This window comes from Carassius auratus, linkage group LG28B (assembly GCF_003368295.1).
Source record: "Carassius auratus strain Wakin linkage group LG28B, ASM336829v1, whole genome shotgun sequence".
Taxonomy (NCBI): domain Eukaryota; kingdom Metazoa; phylum Chordata; class Actinopteri; order Cypriniformes; family Cyprinidae; genus Carassius; species Carassius auratus.
Genome location: NC_039293.1, coordinates 9,548,057 through 9,570,954, shown reverse-complemented (window position 1 = coordinate 9,570,954; position 22,898 = coordinate 9,548,057). Strand labels below are relative to the sequence as shown.

At 37.3% G+C, this 22,898-nt stretch overlaps 2 protein-coding genes and 2 long non-coding RNA genes across 4 annotated transcripts; 3 read left to right on the top strand and 1 right to left on the bottom strand.

Annotated features, from left to right (window-relative positions):
- Nucleotides 1–922: 922 nt before the first annotated feature.
- Nucleotides 923–5,226, top strand: LOC113067502 (uncharacterized). The gene is made up of 4 exons (XR_003279380.1): nt 923–1,092; nt 4,112–4,196; nt 4,842–4,901; nt 5,136–5,226. It is a non-coding gene; the product is annotated as an uncharacterized LOC113067502 (long non-coding RNA).
- Nucleotides 5,227–5,531: 305 nt separating this feature from the next.
- Nucleotides 5,532–9,476, top strand: LOC113067600 (GTPase IMAP family member 4-like). The gene is made up of 3 exons (XM_026239960.1): nt 5,532–5,770; nt 6,755–7,348; nt 9,466–9,476. The coding sequence occupies exons 1-3, from the start codon at nt 5,749–5,751 to the stop codon at nt 9,474–9,476; spliced, it is 627 nt and encodes a 208-aa protein (XP_026095745.1). The 5' UTR covers nt 5,532–5,748.
- A 1,178-nt stretch (nt 9,477–10,654) lies between these two features.
- On the top strand, nt 10,655–12,445 carry LOC113067426 (interferon-induced very large GTPase 1-like). The gene is made up of 2 exons (XM_026239836.1): nt 10,655–11,527; nt 11,561–12,445. Exons 1-2 carry the CDS (start codon nt 11,002–11,004, stop codon nt 12,259–12,261), a joined length of 1,227 nt encoding a protein of 408 aa, XP_026095621.1. The 5' UTR covers nt 10,655–11,001; the 3' UTR covers nt 12,262–12,445.
- Nucleotides 12,446–17,515: 5,070 nt separating this feature from the next.
- Nucleotides 17,516–19,152, bottom strand: LOC113067494 (uncharacterized). Its single transcript, XR_003279371.1, has 3 exons — nt 19,106–19,152; nt 18,649–18,714; nt 17,516–17,809 (listed from the first exon to the last, which is right to left on the bottom strand). It is a non-coding gene; the product is annotated as an uncharacterized LOC113067494 (long non-coding RNA).
- Between the last annotated feature and the right edge of the window lie 3,746 nt (nt 19,153–22,898).

Below are 22,898 nucleotides of genomic sequence, written 5' to 3'. Positions count from 1 at the left end.
TTAAATTTACACTAATCTAGAATTGTTTTACCAGACTATTTACAGCGTGCAGTCTAACACAGGCAACCGTTTTTTTTTCTCTTCACTTCAGAAACAGAGGAACAAATAATTTACAAGCTATACCAGCCTCTGAAAGTGAATTATCATATTGAAACCATGGATATTGGTGTAAAACATCTAATAAAACTGATCAACTATAGTTAACTCTAAAATATTCATACAAAACCAGAACGCAAGAGATTCCTAACCTAAACTCAGTAAAATACTTCAGATAGTTTTAGAGTAACATGTACACGAGTTCACATACAACAAGAGTTCACATATACAACATCTGTGTCTGAATATTATCAAGAGCACTCACGTGACTGTGTTCAAACTCGTCATATCACGCGGGTCAATCACAAATGCTCCAGCTCTGTGAATTAAACTACAGACTAAATCCCCGCGAGGCTATAAATATTCACGAATTCAGTTCCGTTGGTTTGAACTGTGTGTCCGTTACTCCGGAAGCGGAAGCGTCATCAGTGAGCGCTTGAGCAGATCTGGCGCCTTCTGCTGGACGCTCGCGCATTTATAACTTTAACTTCTCATTTACACTTTATTATTTCAGATACACTGTATTTACACGAAATACAAGAAACTAGTGAAACACGGTAAAGATCTGAATAGTTTCCCCCGTACGAATAAATTATTTGTTATACACAGTGAAAGAATAAGACATAATGAGACAGATTTATTCAAGTCATGTATTTATTATTGTTTTTACATTGCATACATTTCTAAGTGATCAGTGGGTATCAGTTGTCAGAAATAATCCTTTAATGATTTTAGGTATTAAAGCTCTACAAAGAGACCTAATGCCTCTTGCTTCGCCGTTTTCAACACAAATGAATAACTCAATATGTTTCATATCTGAAATATAAAAAAAGAAAAAAAGTTTGAACTCGTATTTGCTGTTAATCTGACAGAAGGAAGGTGTTTAGCTTCGTGACATCACAGACTCCGCCCACACACACACACACACATAATTTCCTGCCCTGCTCCCATGGCAGCAACAAGGAAATAATCATATAAACACGATAAAACATGCAGGTATCAGATTTCCTTTTAAACACTCTTGTATGTAATATGAAAATCTAATCATCAGATACACTAAAACATGAGTTTATTTTGAATCATCAGTGTTATTAATAAGTGTGTGAGTGTAACCCCTCTCACCCGGGTCCTCTCTGACGCTCCTCGCACTCGCTCCGAGCGGCGGGCTCGAACCCGGGGTCTTCCGGCATGGGAGGCGGACGCACTAACAAGGAGGCTAAATGGCTACAGCCACTAGCGTCTGTTGCTAGTGCGTCTCTTGAGATCGGGGAGTGAGGTTTACCTGCACAGGTCTACTCGCTGGCCTCCGTTACACTCACCCCCTAAACCTCACTCCCATCCGGGTCACAGCACCAATGTAACCCCTCTCACCCGGGTCCTCTCTGACGCTCCTCGCACTCGCTCCGAGCGGGGCTCGAACCCGGGTCTTCCGGCATGGGAGGCGGGACGCACTAACAAGGAGGCTAAATGGCTACAGCCACTAGCGTTTGTTGCTAGTGCGTCTCTTGAGATCGGGGAGTGAGGTTTACCTGCACAGGTCTACTCGCTGGCCTCCGTTACACTCACCCCCTAAACCTCACTCCCATCCGGGTCACAGCACCAATGTAACCCCTCTCACCCGGGTCCTCTCTGACGCTCCCTCGCACTCGCTCCGAGCGGGGCTCGAACCCGGGTCTTCCGGCATGGGAGGCGGACGCACTAACAAGGAGGCTAAATGGCTACAGCCACTAGCGTCTGTCGCTAGTGCGTCTCTTGAGATCGGGGAGTGAGGTTTACCTGCACAGCACTACTCGCTGGCCTCCGTTACATGAGCTTCAGGAAGATCCAATCAATCAATCAATCACCTTTATTTATATAGTGCTTTAAACAAAATACATTGCGTCAAAGCACTGAACAACATTCATTTGGAAAACAGTGTCTCAATAATGCAAAATGATAGTTAAAAGGCAGTTCATCATTGAATTCAGTTATGTCATCTCTGTTCAGTTGAAATAGTGTCTGTTTTTATTTGCAATCAAGTCAATGATATCGCTGTAGATGAAGTGACCCCAACTAAGCAAGCCAGAGGCGACAGCGGCAAGGAACCGAAACTCCATCGGTGACAGAATGGAGAAAAAAACCTTGGCAGAAACCAGGCTCAGTTGGGGGGTCAGTTCTCCTCTGACCAGACGAAACCAGTAGTTCAATTCCAGGCTGCAGCAAAGTCAGATTGTGCAGAAGAATCATCTGTTTCCTGTGGTCTTGTCCTGGTGCTCCTCTGAGACAAGGTCTTTACAGGGGATCTGTATCTGGGCTCTAGTTGTCCTGGTCTCTGCTGTCTTTCAGGGATGTAGAGGTCCTTTCTAGGTGCTGATCCACCATCTGGTCTGGATACGTACTGGATCCGGGTGACTGCAGTGACCCTCTGATCTGGACACAGACTGGATCTGGTGGCCACGGTGACCTCGGAACAAGAGAGAAAAAGAATAAGAATAAGAGAGAAGCCATTCTTCTAATGATATAGCAAGTACATCGGGTGTTATGTGAAGTGTTTTCCAGTTCCGGTTTACCTAATTAATGCAGCCTAAAAATCCTTTAACAGATTTGGATATTAAAAGCATATAAGTATGTTATGTGTAAGCCAGGTTAAAGAGATGGGTCTTTAATCTAGATTTAAACTGCAAGAGTGTGTCTGCCTCCCGAACAATGTTAGGTAGGTTATTCCAGAGTTTAGGCGCCAAATAGGAAAAGGATCTGCCGCCCACAGTTGATTTTGATATTCTAGGTATTATCAAATTGCCTGAGTTTTGAGAACGTAGCGGACGTAGAGGAGTATAATGTAAAAGGAGCTCATTCCAATACTGAGGTGCTAAACCATTCAGGGCTTTATAAGTAATAAGCAATATTTTAAAATCTATACGATGTTTGATAGGGAGCCAGTGCAGTGTGGACAGGACCGGGCTAATATGGTCATACTTCCTGGTTCTAGTAAGAACTCTTGCTGCTGCATTTTGGACTAGCTGTAGTTTGTTTACCAAGCGTGCAGAACAACCACCCAATAAAGCATTACAATTAGTCTAACTTGAAGTCATAAATGCATGGATTAACATTTCTGCATTTGACATTGAGAGCATAGGCCGTAATTTAGATATATTTTTGAGATGGAAAAATGCAGTTTTACAAACGCTAGAAACGTGGCTTTCTAAGGAAAGATTGCGATCAAGTAGCACACCTAGGTTCATAACTGATGACGAAGAATTGACAGAGCAACCATCAAGTCTTAGACAGTGTTCTAGGTTATTACAAGTAGAGTTTTTAGGCCCCTATGATTAACACGTTTTTTCTGAATTTAGCAATAAGAAAATTACTCATCATAAAGTTTTTTATATCGACTATGCATTCCATTAGTTTTTTCAAATTGGTGTGTTTCACCAGGCTGCGAGGAAATATAGAGCTGCGTATCATCAGCATAACAGTGAAAGCTAACACCATGTTTCCTGATGATATCTCCCAAGGGTAACTATAAAGCGTGAAGAGTAGCGGCCCTAGTACTGAGGCCTTGAGGTACTCCATACTGCACTTGTGATCGATATGATACATCTTCATTCACTGCTACGAACTGATGGCGGTCATATAAGTACGATTTTAAACCATGCTAATGCACTTCCACTGATGCCAACAAAGTGTTTAAGTCAAGATCAGACAGTTTCACTTTCATTTCAGTCACAGAACCGAACGAGAAACAAATCTGTGAGTAAAAGACTGTGTTCAGTGTTGAGATGCATTCAACTGTGTTGATGAGTTCAACACACTTCTCTCAGTTTATTCTGTGTGATATAATTCAGAGAGTGTCTTATTTCTGTCATATATGAGAGCTTTATCAGTGTGTGTTTCTTCATAATCTATATATTCCCATCTGAATTTGCTGCCAGTTAAACAGAAAACTGAACAAACTACAGACAGAGGAGTGAAGGAGCTTCACATACTGAAGTCTGGATGAATGAACATGTCTGAAAATTACTACAATATCTTACAGGACGATGAAGAGAGACGTCAGGAGTCAGAGAAGAAGATCAGATGAAGACTGAAGAAAGAGACGAATATCAACATGTCCACCAGAAGTGAGAATCCAAGATTAAAATTAGTCTTCAAGAAGATTTCCAGTACATTGTCAAAATAGTTCATTTACACACATCTGAGGATATTCATGTCTTTATTGCATCCTTTATTGAAGATGTTTATATTTAATAGATATTTAATAGAAGATATTGAATAAAAATCTGCTACATGTGTGAGTAAAATGTCATGTCTCACAAGACCACAGTGCTTCATACTAGTTTAACATAAACATACAACAATAGAAGTATAAGTAAAACAATTACAGATCTATTCAGATCTATACTTATACTATAAATAGTTTAATACACACACAAACTGAGACTGTACCAATCTTTACATTAATACTGTAAATTAAATTGTGCCAGAAGAGATTTTTGGGGGAAATAGCACATGATTGCAAGATGATTTGTAGTGGAGTGCACAAGTAAGCATATATTCTCAAATTAAAGTCTTTGTGTGTGTGAGCATTTGTAAAACGTGTCTAGTGTACATTCAGACTCCAAAGATACAGTAGGTTATTCTCTGAACAGATTTACCAGCATCTCAGACTTTCACTTGTTTCAGTGCTTTGTTCAGAGATGCTGATTTCTGTTGATATATGTGAAGATGATGAGAGGCAGATATATTAAGACTTCTGTTTCTTACAGTGTTTGTCGTCCACAATCCTCCTCGCAGGAGAAGACGGAGCAGAGACGAACCTCCTCTGAGTGAGTCTGTACTTACATGAATAAATATATATATATAGGGATGTAGAGTGTATTAAAAATATGGGCAATTATTCCTTATTAAAACAGAAGTGGTGAATTCAACCTCTTAGTGGTGGATTCTGGTCATTTTGATCTGTGATGCTGGAGTTAGATCAGGATCTTGTTACAGATCACATGTGTTACTGTACGATGTGAGGACTGTGAACACTGAGTGTCTGGTTTGACTGTTTGCAGTGAGGATTGTTGTTCTGGGGAAGAGTGTGTCTGAAAATAGTCTGGTGGGGAACTTGATCTTAGGACGAGCAGCGTTTGACAGTGAATCTCCTCCAGATGTTGCTAGAGAGAGTCGGAGGAAGACTGAAGGACAGACACCTGATCATCATCAACAGTCCTCAGCTTCTCCAGAGGAACATCTCAGATCAGCAGATCACACACACAGTGAGAGAGTGTGTGTTTTTTCTCTGATCCAGGGCCTCATATCTTCATACTAGCACTGCAGTATAAAGACTTCACTAAGAAGGACTTGAGAAGAGTGAAATATGTGCTGGAAACATTCAGTGAAGAGGCCATTAAACACACCATGGTGCTAACGACTGATGACGAGACTGATAAAATGGGCATCTGTGAAAGCTAATGAATTAATTCAACAATTAACTGCAGAATGTGGAGGAGGACATGTTCAATTTAATAACGAAATAGAGGAATGGTGCTCTGTAATATCAGAACGACTGGAGAAGATACTTGGAGAAAACCATGGAGAATTTCTTACATGTGAAATATTTTACGATGCAGAAGAAACACTGCACTGCTGGATGAAGATCAGAGCAGATCTTTAGCTTCACTCAGAATGAAGAAGGAAGATTCTGATGGTGAGGATTCTCAAATAGAGACAAAAAAACAGGTTTTCCTTGTGGTTAACTAGTTTTGAAATATTTCCTGCTTTTGAAAAAAAAAACATTAATGAACTATATTCAGACATTAGGTTATTGAACAGAACATCACAGGTAAAACACAAAGATTCAGCCTGAAAGTACACACTCCTTAAAGCAAAGTGGAGTTCTGTAAAGAATTCAAGAGTTCTTGACACAATTCTGAAGAACACTTAATACCAAAAATGTTATTAGCAGATTCAAGCAGGCGATTAATATTTTTTCTGTTTAATGGATTAAAAACAAATTTTACTGTCCTGTCTGCCATTATGGTCAATGCTCTCGTTTCTTTGAACGGAGTGATGTCAAGCTTTGCCGAACTGAATTATGTCAGAAGCTGAAAACGTTTCAGCATTTTAACCACCAACTCAGGCTTCAGCCAATCAGATCGCCGTATGCAAATACCCTAGTACAGATGCTAAGCCATCCCGTTCACCTGACGATCTAACGTATGTGATTGGCTGTTGTCACTATGACAGCACCAAGCTTCATTGCTTCATTGACCGTGTGAATGTACTCTTATAGTGTGCTTGTAACACTCTTAAGTTGCATGGTAAAAAGAGTTGATAATAAATATGATGCATGTCACAATATTTAAATGAGAATTTAGTGTTTGATAACTTTATTTGATTTCTGTATATTTCCTATATTTCTTGAAGGACAATGCAGAATGTTTTAAGTTCACTTAAATTACAAGTTATTTTTTAAAGTCTAACCGATTTTAAATAGTCGGGCAAAAATCTGTTTAATAGAGACATCAGCAGTAAAAAAAAAGAAAAAAAAAAGATGAAATTAAACATTGAAAATATACTGTCATTATGAAGATTGAATATTGAATATGAAATTATTGCAATATAAAAGTATATTTAAAACCTGTAATGTTAATCTATATATGTTCTAGTAACATATGTTCCTGTGTTTAAGGTGTAAGTGTCACCAGAGAAGAGAAGCTGAACTTGGTGTTGTGTGGAAGTGATGAAAACCTGAAGAAATCCTTATTAAAACTAATAGAAGAGAAGAGGAGAGATGTGGATCTTCATGATCGTCAGATCAGTGTGATAGAGCTTCCAGCTCTGACTGGTCTCTCAATAGAGGAAGTGATGTGTCAGTCTCTCCGCTGTGTGTCTCTCGGTCATCCTGGAGTTCATGTTTTCATCCTCATTATTCCTGACGCTCCTCTCAATAATGAAGACAGAGCAGAAACAGAGAAGATCCAGAAGATCTTCAGCTCCAGAATCAACAAACACATCCTGATCCTCATAAAGCAGAGCTCAGAGCGTCAGACAGAAGAACTCAGTGAAGAAACACAGTCTGTCATTCAGAGGTTCGGAGGAAGACATCAGCTCTTTGGTCCCAAAACACAGGTGTCCACATTGATGGAGAACATTGAGCAGATGCTGGAAGAAAACAGAGGAGAGTGTTTCTCCACAGAGATGTTTCTGGAGACACAGATGAAGAAACTGATGAAATATGAAGAGATGAAGAAGAAAACTGACTCATTAGAGACACATTTACTCTGTTCATTCTCATTCAAAGAGAGAATGAACAGAGAACGAGAAGAAGAGATGAAGAAACATGAAAAAGAGAAAGAGAGCATGAAGATGATGATGGAGGAAGAACGACAGAATCAGGATAAAGAGAGAAAGAAAAGAGAAGAGGAACTGAGAGAAAGAGAGGAGGAGATGGAGAAACTGAACAGAGAAAGAGAGGAAGAGATGGAGAAACTGATGAGAGAAAGAGAGCAAGAGATGGAGAAACTGAACAGAGAAAGAGAGGAAGAGATGGAGAAACTGAAGAGAGACAGAGAGGAGGAGATGGAGAAACTGAACAGAAAAAGAGAGGAAGAGATGGAGAAACTGAACAGAGAAAGAGAGGAGGAGATGGAGAAACTGAAGAAAGAAAGAGAGCAAGAGATGGAGAAACTGAAGAGAGAAAGAGAGCAAGAGATGGAGAAACTGAAGAGAGAAAGAGAGGAGGAGATGAAGAAACACGAAGAGGAGAAAGAGAGAGTGAAAAGAGAAAGAGAGGAAGAGATGAAGAAACATGAAGAGGAGAAAGAGAGAATGAACAGAGAAAGAGAGGAAGAGATGAAGAAATACGAAGAGGAGAAAGAGAGAATGACCAGAGAAAGAGAAGAAGAGATGAAGAAATACGAAGAGGAGAAAGAGAGAATGAAGAGAGAAAGAGAGGAAGAGAAGAAGAAACTGGAAGAGGAGAAAGAGAGAATGAACAGAGAACGAGAAGAAGAGGTGAAGAAATATGAAGAGGAGAAAGAGAGAATGAACAGAGAAAGAGAGGAAGAGATGAAGAAACACGAAGAAGAGAAAGAGAGAATGAACAGAGAAAGAGAGGAAGAGATGAAGAAACACGAAGAAGAGAAAGAGAGAATGAACAGAGAAGAGAGGAAGAGATGAAGAAATATGAAGAGGAGAAAGAGAGAATGAACAGAGAAAGAGAGGAAGAGATGAAGAAATATGAAGAGGAGAAAGAGAGAATGAACAGAGAAAGAGAGGAAGAGATGAAGAAACACGAAGAAGAGAAAGAGAGAATGAACAGAGAAAGAGAGGAAGAGATGAAGAAACACGAAGAAGAGAAAGAGAGAATGAACAGAGAACGAGAAGAAAAGGTGAAGAAATATGAAGAGGAGAAAGAGAGAATGAACAGAGAAAGAGAGGAAGAGATGAAGAAACACGAAGAAGAGAAAGAGAGAATGAACAGAGAAAGAGAGGAAGAGATGAAGAAACACGAAGAAGAGAAAGAGAGAATGAACAGAGAAAGAGAAGAAGAGATGAAGAAACTGGAAGAGGAGAAAGAGAGAATGAACAGAGAAAGAGAGGAAGAGATGAAGAAACAAGAAGAGGAGAAAGAGAGAATGAACAGAGAAAGAGAGGAAGAGATGAAGAAACAAGAAGAGGAGAAAGAGAGAATGAACAGAGAAAGAGAGGAAGAGATGAAGAAACAAGAAGAGGAGAAAGAGAGAATGAACAGAGAAAGAGAGGAAGAGATGAAGAAACACGAAGAGGAGAAAGAGAGAATGAACAGAGAAAGAGAAGAAGAGATGAAGAAACTGGAAGAGGAGAAAGAGAGAATGAACAGAGAAAGAGAGGAAGAGATGAAGAAACAAGAAGAGGAGAAAGAGAGAATGAACAGAGAAAGAGAGGAAGAGATGAAGAAACAAGAAGAGGAGAAAGAGAGAATGAACAGAGAAAAGAGAGGAAGAGATGAAGAAACAAGAAGAGGAGAAAGAGAGAATGAACAGAGAAAGAGAGGACGAGATGAAGAAACTGGAAGAGGAGAAAGAGAGAATGAACAGAGAACGAGAGGACGAGATGAAGAAACACGAAGAGGAGAAAGAGAGAATGAACAGAGAACGAGAAGAAGAGATGAAGAAACATGAAAAAGAGAAAGAGAGCATGAAGATGATGATGGAGGAAGAACGACAGAATCAGGATAAAGAGAGAAAGAAAAGAGAAGAGGAACTGAGAGAAAGAGAAGAACGATCTAAAAGAGAAATGAAGGAACAGGAGGAGCAGATGAGAGAAGAAATGAAAAGTGTGAAAGAGGAGTATAAAAATGAAATAAAGGAAATGAAGAAAGAAATTGAGATTATAAAGAAAGAAAAAGAAAATCTTCAGATCAGGTATGACACAGAAACAGACAGAATGATGAACAGAATAGAGAAAGAACGACAGAATCATGAATCAGAGAAAAGGAGAAGAGAAAAAGAGTTTAATGACAGAGATGAGAGATATAAAAGAGAAATGAAGGAACAAGAGCAGATGAGAGACGAGATGAAAAGAGAAAGAGAGATGATTAAAGATGAAATGAGTCAAGAAAAAGAGACTGTGAAGAAAGAAAAAGAAAAACTACAGATAGAAATATATAGACTGATGAACAGAATAGAGAATGAACGACAGAACCATGAATCAGAGAGAAAGAGAAGAGAAGAAGAGTTTAATGAGAGACAAGAGAGATATAAAACACTAATAACAGAGAAAGAGAGAGAGATGAAAGAGGAGATGAAGAGAGAACGAGAGGAATGGGAGAAACAGAAACAAGAGGAAAAGAGGAGAAGAGAAGAAGAGGATGAGAGAAAACGAGTGCAGTGGAGAGAGGAACATGAGAGAGAGAGAGAGAAGATGATGATGAAGATCTGCTCTGAAACTGATCCTTCACTGAAGGTGAGTCTTCAAGACTTTCATGTTTGTTCTGTCAGTAATCACACTTTTAATATTAATATTATCACACAAAAATCAACAATTAAAGTTATTTTTACTGAATGATGTGTTCAACTCCAAAAGGTCTCAGCTTACAGGAAACTGGAGACAGAATACAGGAAGTGGTGCTGGAGTCTGCGCTGTGCCATGATGGAAACTGAGAACAAACTACACAACCAAATAGAAATGAAGCAATTTATGAGATTGAAGAACAGGATCTTCACAGAGAACTGAAGAAGACGAGTGAAGAAGTGGAGAAATCAATGTCTGAATTCTTTGAGAAAGACCGAGATAAAGATATACTGATTCAGTGGAAAACATCATTTGAAATCAAAATCAGAGATCATCAGGAAAACATTGTGAGCAAAACAAAGAGGAAATTAAATGAGATTCTTCAGCAGCGAGACCTGAAGAAAAAGATTGATGCTCAGAGAATACATCATGAAAACACTCTCTATGAAAAGAGCAAACAACTCGCCTTAAAACTCAGAGACAGAAGAAATGATGAAGAAACACTGAAGAAAGAGTTTGATGTGTTCTGGGAACAGAGTGTGAAGAAGATCATCAGAGATGCTCCAACGATCAGAGACATTGATATAATGAGAGACGTGAGAGAAATACTCAGTGACAGCTATAAAAGTGTTTCTGTAGATCACTGGAGAGAGAAAATATCACTGCTCTCTGTGCAGAGTTATTCAGAATATGTGAGGGTTAAGAGATCCAGTGAATTTACAGGAGCTTATAAAAATGCCATCAGATTAGCTTTTGGTTATATTCTGTCTCCAGAGGATGAATCTCAGATCAGATCATTAGTCACAGATGTTGTTCAGCAGACAGACAGAATGATTCAGACATTTAACATTTCAAAGATGGGCTACAACATCATCTGCATTCAACAAATCACAGATTACATCAGAGCAAGAGTAACACAACATGAGGAAGAACAAGTGAGATATGTGTTCAAGAATGAGTTCTTCATGGATTTGGTTCTGTCCATCTGTGAGAGAGCAAACAAGAAGATCACTGAGCAACACACACTGTTCAGAGAAGACAATGATCCTGTTTTCTATTTGGAGAAGAAGAGAGAAGAGTACTTTAGTTTTTTTCCAGAAAAACTGTCATGGATCCGCATCAGCTGCTATGTTTGGAGAGATCCTCTGTCAGAAACTGAAAGAGCCGATTGAACAGAGCGTCTACAAGAGAACTGCCAGAGATTTAGCAGATGAAATGAGATCAAACTGTGAACCACTGAATGGAGACAGATCACATCTGGAGAAACACATCCTGAAGACACTGGCAGAAGAGGAGGATTTCAACAAATACATGAACTACATTCATCATCCCAGAGATCACTTCAAGAGTTTCATCAGAGATGAAGTCAGTCGGTACATCACTGATCAGTTCAGTCTCAGTGTTTTACCCAAGATGAAGGAGAACATTAAACTCCTGGAGCAGAAGATCATGAGAGCAGCTCATCAATCTACCGAACGTGTTAAAGAGAACAGAGATGAATCTACTGAACGTGTTCAAGAGAACAGAGGAGATGTTGGTTTGTGGTTGAAGAGTTTCACACGGCAGATCTCAGATGATCTGATCTTCTCTGAGAAACACCTCAGTGGAGTCAAACATGATGATGTTGATGATATCAATCTCCTAGAAGATGTGATAAAGAGAGAACTTCCTGCTATAATATCTGAGATCAGCAGGAGATTAAACACAGAGTCATTTCCTCTGAAACTGGACTATAAGTTCAGACCAGATGGGGTTCAGATAGACCTCTTCTGTCAGTGCTGTTGGGTTCAGTGTCCGTTCTGTGGAGCCACCTGCACAAACACCACAGAAGACCATCCTGGAGATCACAGTGTTCCTCTCCACAGAGTGACTGGAGTTAATGGACATTTCTACAGAGGAACAACAAACTTGTGTATTAACATCTGCACATCAGATGTAGCAAGTGATCAATGTTTTTATCTCGATGGATCAGATGATAGAGTCCTCTATAGAGAGTACAGAAGAGCAGGAGGAGATTATGAGAAGTGGAGCATCACTCCTGATCTCTCTGAACTGATCTACTGGAAGTGGTTTGTGTGCAGATTCAACAGAGATCTGGAGAAATACTACAGGAAAACATTCGAGTGGAGTGGAGAGATACCAGAGGAATGGAGGACATACACAAAACATGAAGCCCTTGAGAGTTTGGAGAAATACTTTTAAAATATATAAACTTATAAAGCAAAACAACACTCTTTTAGACAGTTACAGAACAATATAAATATGCTGTTCCAAGGGGAAAAGATGTAGTTCCTTCAATCTGTTTTATGTAAGAAATTATAGCTAGGAATGTATTTATAATAAATCAGATTTTATTCACTATACCTGGCAAACCTCAACATCATTTTGTGAAGTAATGGAGATTCTGTGCTGTAGATTTCACATACAAATATTAACAACAAATAAACACTGTTCAGCTAATTATAAATAACATTTGAATGATTTAACATTACAGCTTATTTAGAATTTAATCGCACCATGTCTAATAATCTTCAAATAAATCCTGTAATCTTATTTGGCTGGTATTACATTGTGTTTTCCAGGAATAATTTCCGATCTGAAGTGTTTCTATGTTATATTATACAGTAATGTTTGCATCACACGATCAGTTGTGTGTCTGTTGATTGTGTGATCATCTGTTCACATTTTCTTAATAAAGGCTTCTCCAACATTCAGCCCAAATACAATACAATACATTTGAATTCATTTACTAGAAGACAAAAAATAAATAATAAACAGTAAATAATAACTCTGCATGCTGGGCTCACCGAGGGACTATCATAGGAGTATTTACTTTAAAACAATGCTTCAGAGTCTTTTAGCCCTTATGAAACTTGTTTGAGAGAAATCAAACTAATCCAGAATAAATAAAAAAAGATAAGATATGATATGATATTACAATAATGCACTTAGTAAACCAGGAAACTGGTGATTTATGTGACGCACTGATTAGGGAAGAAGTCTTCTACTTTTACTTCCAGGAGATAACATGATCATATCAAGCACAGAAACACAAGTAAACCGTCAGCTTCTGGTCTGAGCAAACATGAGCTGCTGAGATCTTTCATTGTCCACACGCCTGAGGAACCGATACAGAAGAAACAGAGCATTTCATGCTACATTAAATACACTGTTGAGTGTTCAAACAAATGATTTTCTAGCAGATCATGTGTGTGAGAACCAGATTAAAGCACATGTTGATGCAGTAGTTCAGTCTGGTCTGGGTCTCATCTCATTTACAAACCATCAAGTCATAAGTCACGATGGAGTCCGATCATTATACTCTGAACCTCTCCACACAAAGATCATCTTCTGTCCTCCAGAAACAGTCTTTATCTCACATCTGAACTGAAATGAAAAGACACATTAGAGCAGTATTTATAATGTTTGTGATTGTTTAATTTATGAGACAATTTAGGTCATGTCAAGTCAAATCAGAAGATCACGCTCATCATCATTTCTGTGTTTAAATACTGTATGAAAACAGATGACTGTAGTATTTACTCCATCATCAGAATCACAGAAGATCTCATGATTCAGATTCACACAGTTACATGATGATCACACGACATATTATTATATTATATTATTATTGACAAGTGTTTTATTGGAATAAACATCTTAACATTTATGGAAAAAGGTCATTTAACAGGGAAAATGTTAAGAAGATTATCTTCTATTATTTATCATATGCAAATGTACTTTTTATTTTTTAAAGCACATATATCTAAGTATGAAATGTTTTAAATAGTATTGCACACTCAATTGGATATGTTAAATATGCTGTATGTAAATATCTAGATTATAAGTATATAAGTTAGTAAAACAATACACACATAGACTATATGTTTTGGTGTTTTCCCCACGTAAATGTTTACAAACGATGAAACATTAGGCCCGTTGTGAACGAAGAGTTTTACAATATGTGCGAGTTATGAATATTACCTTTGAAAACAATCATTTTAGCAGATAATGGCATAGAGTTTATCAGTAGGAAGTGTTTCATTTCACTGAATCTGATCACAATATGACAGAGCCATGAAGAATGGCAAATCTGTAATGTTTTATGAAAACTAAAAAGCAGCAAATACGGTATGCATAAAACGCGTTGTTGCGGGAGATAATGTCTCATCTTTACTTTCACTTTCGCTTCCACGTGATGTAGTCCTCTGAGCTGCTGTGACGTCACCTGACCTCAGACTCCTGCGTCTTCTACTGCACAGACGATGGTAATAAAGCTGTGTTAGTCTTTGACTCAGGCACGTGCACAGGTAGGGCTCAACCTGTGCAGAGCACATGCCCTTTTTGCCCTTACACTCCGAAGTGCCCTTTTTTTGGTGGTGTTTTTTTTTTTTTTTTTTTTTTTTTTTAATGCTATTGGTCACCCTTTACGTCTGTCTGTCTGTTTTACAAATATTTAGCAAATGAAAGTTCTTAAAACGAGCTTGTGTAAATCTAATTTGATCCTCAAGCTGTCAGTAAGCTGATAACTCCGCCCCCTCTATATTCATTGAATCAACTGAGGTTCCACAGCAGCCGCACAGTAGACAACAGCGGAGCTGAACAGTTTTGCGAAGGGTAAATAAATGTCTTGTTGTTTGAATAAGTACTACTAAACACTGTCTATAAAGGCTCATATTTTATTTATTTGATGTCTGACTGACTCACTGACTGAGACATGTGGGACGTCGCCTGAGAGAGAGGGCTAGCATTTGCCATCTAGTCATAGCCAATACATAGCCAACACTTAAATAGCCTGGGCATAGCATTTCATCTTTTATAAAATGCGATTTTGGCCAAATGCATTTTACCACAGGAAAAACTGAGCGCTCCGTCTATATAGCTAAAAAAACTAGTTTGTAACCTGTAGATGAAAATGTAACGTGATCCCGGCAGCGGCAGGCGCCGTCGCCTTTTTAATGACGGACAACAACAAAAAAATAAAAATAACATTTGCACCCATTCGCTGGTCAAAAACTATATATTGATAACAACAACATATAATTTGTTTTTACCATCGGAAAATCATAACAGGTGCGCACCCGCGCTGTTTCAAACTGGAACTTACACAAAGAAGCGAGTGATCCTCGTCACCTAGATAACTATATTTCTAAGAAATTTCTTCTTTGATTTATGATTGCTGATACACTTAATTTTTTAACATTTAGGATAATCATGTTATGGTATACTCTCCGTATACTCTCTGTATAAAAAGTAGTAAAACATGGTTACAGTAATGTAGTAGTAACTAAAAAAAATTACAGAAGATCACTGTGAAATCTTTATATTTTATCATGCAGAATGTAATTCATGATTCATTCCAAGGCTTCGTTTATTTGATCCAAAATACAGCAAAAACATTAATATAGTGTAATATTTTTACAATTTTAAATAACTGTTTTCTATTTGAATATATTTTAAAATGTAATTTATTTTTGTGATCAAAGCTGAATTTTCAGCATCATTACTCCAGTTCAGTACTCTTCAGTGTCACGTGATCCTTCAGAAATGCTTTTCACTGCAACTGTACTTTTCACACTATTTTTATTTATATTTTCATTGCTGGCTTATTTTAGGGAAAGTGTAGTGAATAGGAGACCTTCAAGAGACCAACATCCCTGGTCCACCACAGTATCAAATTTTTGCCAGGTAGGCGGAAACATGTTGGATATGTTATAGTAACGATATGGCTATAGTTTCTTATAATCTGGAATTGAGTTGTACCGTAGTGTTGGACATAATTACTTAAATTATATTTCAAAAAAGTTAGTCCAAAATACTTGACTCATTGCTCACCTTCCCCTCTTCTCAATGTCATTCATAAAAATGTTAACCAAATAATACAAATTAGCTTATGAAACCAAACAGAATAGCTAAAAAAGATAATATATATAATTGATATAAAAAAAGGGAGGGGGTGCCCTTTTTCAGTTTCAGCACATGCCCCTCAAAAGGTCTGTGCACGGCCCTGCTTTGACTTGAGCTGTAGCTGGATGTGAAATCAGTGAGATCTGCTGCTTGCAGACGGATAAAGAGTCTTCATGAATGAAAGCGTCACGTCATCAGTTTGAACGGAGATTTGGCGCCATCTGCTGAACATCAGACACCAACAAGACTGAGAAACTTCAGTAAAACACTCTGCATCAAATGAGAAACATCATCTGTGATCCAGTCACACAAACAAGCTTTATTCACTGAATACATCCCAAAACAGACTGCTTTTATCAGTGTGAGTAAATCAAGTCTGCTTTATTTCTATAGCGCTTTATACAATACAGAGAAGAGTCACTGTAATTAACAAACTATAAAGTAACAATGATAAGCTGCGTCCGAAAACTCTTGGATGTCAAAGGCCATTATTGAAAGCAAGTTTTTTGAACTTACTACTCGACCGTTAGAAAAGTACGTTCTATATAGTATGAATGTGGGTAGTATGATTGGAATTCGGACGTACTACATCCGCCATGTTGACATTGTCACGTGACATACGTCGTCACAACAGCGCGTAAATTTAAAGAGCCCAATCTACTGAGCGAACATCGGTGATGTTTTTAGTTTATCTTACCGCTTTCGTCTGCGTTTTTATGTCGTTTGAATTAACAATTCAAAGCAGGCGTTTGTCAGCTGTTCGCAGATCATGCCTTCGTTTACAGCTTGTAAATCCTTTACTAAAATAAATTTAGCTTTTAATTTTCTACCTCAGAATAACATTAATTTTATTTATTAAATTAATTAATAAACTTGAATGAAAGCTTAGACAAATACACACACGCACATATATACACATAAATACACACAAATACATTATAGAAATATACACAGAAACACACATACACACATCACAATATATACATAAATACATACATAATATATACATTATAGACAATATACACACATATATAAATATATATAATTAGATATAGATATATCAGCAAAAAAAAGTGTAACCTATTGAAATTTTATTCTAAAAAACAAAAACTAGATATTTACAGACTGTGAACAGCATCATACAGACTGCTGTCACTGGCCTTTGACATCCAAGAGCTGCATAACATTGTGCACAGAATGAGCAGGTCAGGTCTGTCATGGGGATTTTGAGGAGGCTGATTGTCTTCTCCACCACAGATGACAGGCAGTGGAAGCAGCTTTTCTTCTGGTAGCTGACACAATAGATGGCAGTCACATACAAACTGAACCTCCAGCAAGTGAAGCCCAATGTTATTTCAACAGGAAGTGGTTTCATTCTGTTCAGCTGCAGGTCACCACCATGGTAAGTACCTTGATATGTTTGTAGAGTATCCCGGGTTTGTGTATGATGCCAGGGTGCTGAAGAACACTGGAGGCCTATCCACCTGCAGGAAAACACATCCTGGGAGATGGTGTGTGTCCTTGTTTGAGTGCACACATCTGCCTCATCACTCCATACAGAGAGCCTTCAAGATGATGAAGACCAGCTGTGCTCCATCTTCTTCTTCAAGGCCCTGGAAGTGAGTTCTGCCTTTGTGCAGATGTTGTTGCATGCTGTGCAGTGCTCCACAACCTCCGTCTTCTGAATGAGGACATTGCTGATCCAGAAGTTGTGGAGGATCATGACGATGATACACTGGAACCCCAAAACACAGAAGTCAGCACAGAAGAGCATGTGCGGGACAAACGGACCACAGCTGTGTCACAGCAGACGACCGTGTGCAGCTCTTCAAGAGCAGATTACCTGTAGGACAGTTGAACAGGTTAAGACTCTGTGAATCCGTTCATGTTCTCATAGTGCTATTGTTTAAGCTTGTGTAAGTTGTGAAGGTCATTTTAAGACTGTCAAATCAAGATATACATATATTAGTTATTTAAGAAATATAAATACTATAAAATCACATAAATATGTATAAATACACATGTAAGTATTTAAATTTAAACGTGTGTGTATTTATATATATACACATAAATATATTACACTCAAAACTGGGAATTCATATTACAGTTGAAAATGAAAATTTTACAATTTGAAAATCTAGAAACATATCACATAACATATCATACCAACATATTTACAACAAGTTTAATTTTATAATACGTATTACTTTATCCCTGGGGTATATTTTAGAATTCCACTTTTTTTCACTCATTTTTGATAAAAAATTCCCTTTTGCTGTTGCTTTAAGCTCTATTATACTACTTTATGAAAATGTTAATATGGTTTTGTCAGAAGCTTTGTGCTCTTATCCATGTAGAAATGAAAAATAAATAAATAAATACATAAAGAGAATAATTTGTATGGGTATTTCTCTAAAGTGTGGCACCCATTCTGAAGACAACATTTTTCAGATGTTAAGATGTTGCTTGTTTAAAAACAACTGGAAACTGCTACAAAATCATTGCACACAACTGCTTCAAAAGTTATTTGCTATTAAGTACTTTGCAACTGACAAAATAGCAACTGGAAATACCTGGAAATTCATATTATAATAAAAAAACAGCATAAATCAGTGATGATCCTAACATAAATACATGTAAAGAGTGTGTGTAGTTAAGATTAATTTTAATTTATATACTTACTGAATTATGCTTTCCAGTGAATAGGGTTTCATCAGTGGATGAGAACAAGAGTGTGTTCATCAGTCTCTGTAACATCAGAACAGGATTCACACATTACTGACGATTTATGATCAAACTGAGGCACCTACAATAGTTTGCCTTGTAAGTTATCCAACATTTTCTTTTAATCAAAATATCAACACTAGTAAAATGTAAATTAACTCGTTTCAATTACTTAAAATTTTGTAACTTTATATCATTAAATTACTTAACGAGCCGTCTGTAGAAAGCAGCTTTAACACACTTGAGGCACAGCCTCTGATCGATAATGATTATTAAACATTTTTAAACTCAATTTACAAAATAGTCTCATCAGTTTACAATGTGTAAAACTTTAACAAATCAGTCGTTTACTTGGATTATGTTAAACACGTACACTTTAACCACAATGAACAGCGTTTATCCATAAGGTACTTACACTTCAAAACAGCGGCGTCACGATTTTCCATTATTTTCGAATATGAGTATGACGAGCCCTCTCCCGGTGCCTCATGGGATAGAGTAGTGTCCATCCTATGCATACTACGGAATTCGGCCGGAAGTAGTAGGCCATCCGGTTACATCTCGCCTACTGTTTTTCGAATACTGAGAATTCGGACATACTACTTGCTTCGCATACTGTTTTTCGCCTACTATATAGTATGGAAGTATGCGAATTCGGACGCAGCTATAGTGTTTCCTTCAAAATGTGAATATGATAATGACCTTTATGTCATGCAGAGCTGTGCTGTAAGATGTAACTAATGCTAGAAATGTAGTTTTTAAGAGTAAAACAGCTGTGAAATCACCACGAGTAAATAATAATAATAAGAATGAACAGCGCTCTCTTCCTCCCTCAGTAGTACCCATGGCTGAAGTGCCCTTGATCAAGGCACCAGTTTTGCTGGCAGAGAATGAATGTGCATTTATAATAATAATCCAGTCTGCAATTCTTGTTCAGATCAATGCGAAAATTCACCCACATAAACCCGTTTTAAATTATATCTTCTTAAAAAATGGTTTAAAGGTTAAATTGTGAGATTTAGCATTTTATAATTTATTTAGTTTTTTTTTTTGTAAAAAAATCTCAATGGTAAATGAATTGCTATATCATGGTCTACAACATGAAATAATAAAAATGTCTGCTAAATGAATAAATGTGAATGAAAAGAAAAATGAAAGACGGCAATGTGGCATCATTGTGCAGCAGTATGCATCACGACGTGCACAGGTAGGGCTCAACCTGTGCAGAGCACATGCCCTTACACTCCGAAGTGCCCTTTTTTGGGTGATGTTTTTTTTAATCAATGCTATTGGTCACCCTTTACGTCTGTCTTTCTGTTTTACAAATATTTAGCAAATGAAAGTTCTTAAAACGAGCTTGTGTAAATCTAATTTGATCCTCAAGCTGTCAGTAAGCTGATAACTCCGCCCCCTCTATATTCATTGAATCAACTGAAGTTCCACAGCAGCCGCACAGTAGACAACAGCTGATTTGAACAGTTTTGCGAAGGGTAAATAAATGTCTTGTTGTTTGAATAAGTACTACTAAACACTGTCTATAAAGGCTCATATTTTATTTATTTGATGTCTGACTGACTCACTGACTGAGACATGTGGGACGTCGCCTGAGAGAGAGGGCTAGCATTTGCCATCTAGTCATAGCCAACACTTAAATAGCCTGTGCATACAGTAGCATTTCATCTTTTATAAAAACTGTAGATGAAAATGTGATGTGATGCCGGCAGCGGCAGGCGCTGTCACTGTTTTAATGACGGACAAAAAAAAATCACATTTGCACACATTCGCTGGTCAAAAACGATATATTGATAAGTAATACAACAACATATAATTTGTTTTTACCATCGGAGAATCATAACAGGTGCGCCCCCGCGCTGTTTCGTACTGGAACTTACACAGCGACGAGTGATCCTCGTCACCTAGATAACTATATTTCTAAGAAATTTCTTCTTTGATTTATGATTGCTGATACAATTAATTTATTATTTAGGCTAATCATGTTATGGTATACTCTCCGCTCGTCCTGACATGTATAAAATGTAGTAAAACATGGTTTTTCTTCAGTAATGTAGTAGTAACTAAAAAAAAATAGAAGATCACTGTGAAATCTTTATATTTTATCATGCAGAATGTAATTCATGATTCATTCCAAGGCTTCATTTATTTGATCCAAAATACAGCAAAATCAGTAATATTGTGTAATATTTTTACAATATTAGATAACTGTTTTCTATTTGAATATATTTTAAAATGTGATTTTATTTTTGTGATTAAAGCTGAATTTTCAGCATCATTACTCCAGTTCAGTACTCTTCAGTGTCACGTGATCCTTCAGAAATGCTTTTCACTGCAACTGTACTTTTCACACTATTTTTCTTTATTTTTTCATTGCTGGCTTATTTTAGGGAAAGTGTAGTGAATAAGAGACCTTCAAGAGACCAACATCCCTGGTCCACCACAGTATCAAATTTTTGCCAGGTAGGCGGAAACATGTTGGATATGTTATAGTAACGATATGGCTATAGTTTCTTATAATCTGGAATTGAGTTGGACATAATTACTTAAATTGCCTCTTCTCAATGTCATTTATAATCATGTTAAGCAAATAATACAAATTAGCTTATAAAACCAAACAGAATAGCTAAAAAAGCTAAAAAAAAAAAAAAAAAAAATTCTTTGCAAAGTTAATAAAAAAAGTGCATAAAGTTCAATAAAAAAAGATTTTGGTTTCTGTTTGGTTTTATAAGCTAATTTGTATGTTTATGTATGATTCATCTGATCTGAGCTTCATCTGGACACTAGATTCAGGATCTCTGTGCGAAACAGATTCAGATTGATTCAGTGAATCAGATTCATCTGATCTGAGCTTCATCTGGACACTAGATTCAGGATCTCTGTGCGAAACAGATTCAGATTGATTCAGTGAATCAGATTCATCTGATCTGAGCTTCATCTGGACACCAGATTCAGGATCTCTGTGAGAAACAGATTTAGCAGATTCAGATTCACAGAGTTTCAACTCAAACACGAATGCTGATGTGAATCAGTCAAACTCAGTTCAAGACTTTCTTTCTCTAGCTTTGATTCACTCACCTGTTTTCTGATTCACTGAGCTGAAAACAACTGCCAACAGATTGAAGCTGATTAAATGTTATTATATTTTTCAAAGTAATTTCTATTTATTGAGAGAGGTTTTCATCATTAGATATGATTTTATATCAGATTTGTCACAACTAAATGAGACAATTAAAGATTTGAGACTCACCTGAAGATCTTTTTCTGCAACAAGACACAGATAAAAACCAGAAGAGCAATGAAGATCAGAGCAGAAATCCACCACAGCTGATCTACACGAGCAACAGCACAATAACATCATATGATGGACTGAATTAATGAACTGTATATCATGCTGTCAATCATCAGCTGAACTCACGTGATTCTGGAGTTTGAGTCGATCCGCTGACGGCGTCTGTGACATTAAACACTGAAAAACACATCCAAAATCATCAGTATTAATAATAATATTTTAAGTGCATTTTTTCTTATTTTATAATTGATCTGCCAATAGAGTAAGAAAAATACGGCAGTGGCTATTTACACTACATTTACATTTACATTTAATCATTTAGCAGACGCTTTTATCCAAATGCGACTTACAAATGAGAACAATAAATTAACATACTTTCTTAGCGATAGATCTTATTTACAGTAGGCTAAGTGCAAGTAGCTCAAGTTTGGTCAAATAGGTGTCCAGGTACAGAAACCGAACAATTAAATGTAAAATAGCACTGGATAGTCTTCAGTGTAAAAATGAAATATACAAGCAAACCAAAATATATTCAGACACATTATATATTCAAATTTAGCAGTTTTAGTACAGACAGGCTATTCTAATAATAAAAGCCAGGAAAAACCAAGCAAAGTTACATACTGAGTATCAGTCGGTGAGAAATGTAACGTTTTAAGTGTAACGTCCTCGTTTCCTGCCAGTAATTTTAAGGACTGTGTTGAGAACATCGTTAACATCGTAATCACAAAAACAGTTCACGGTCAAATTGTTTCATACCTTAAGCAGATCCTTCAGCAAAGTAAGTGAAGAGCGAGGAGCACAATGACATTCACCCACAGTGAGTTTTGAAGCTCGGGGTACCAAACTAAGAGGCAGGGCAGATTTACGTAGATATCTATATATGGAGTGTATGCATTGAAGT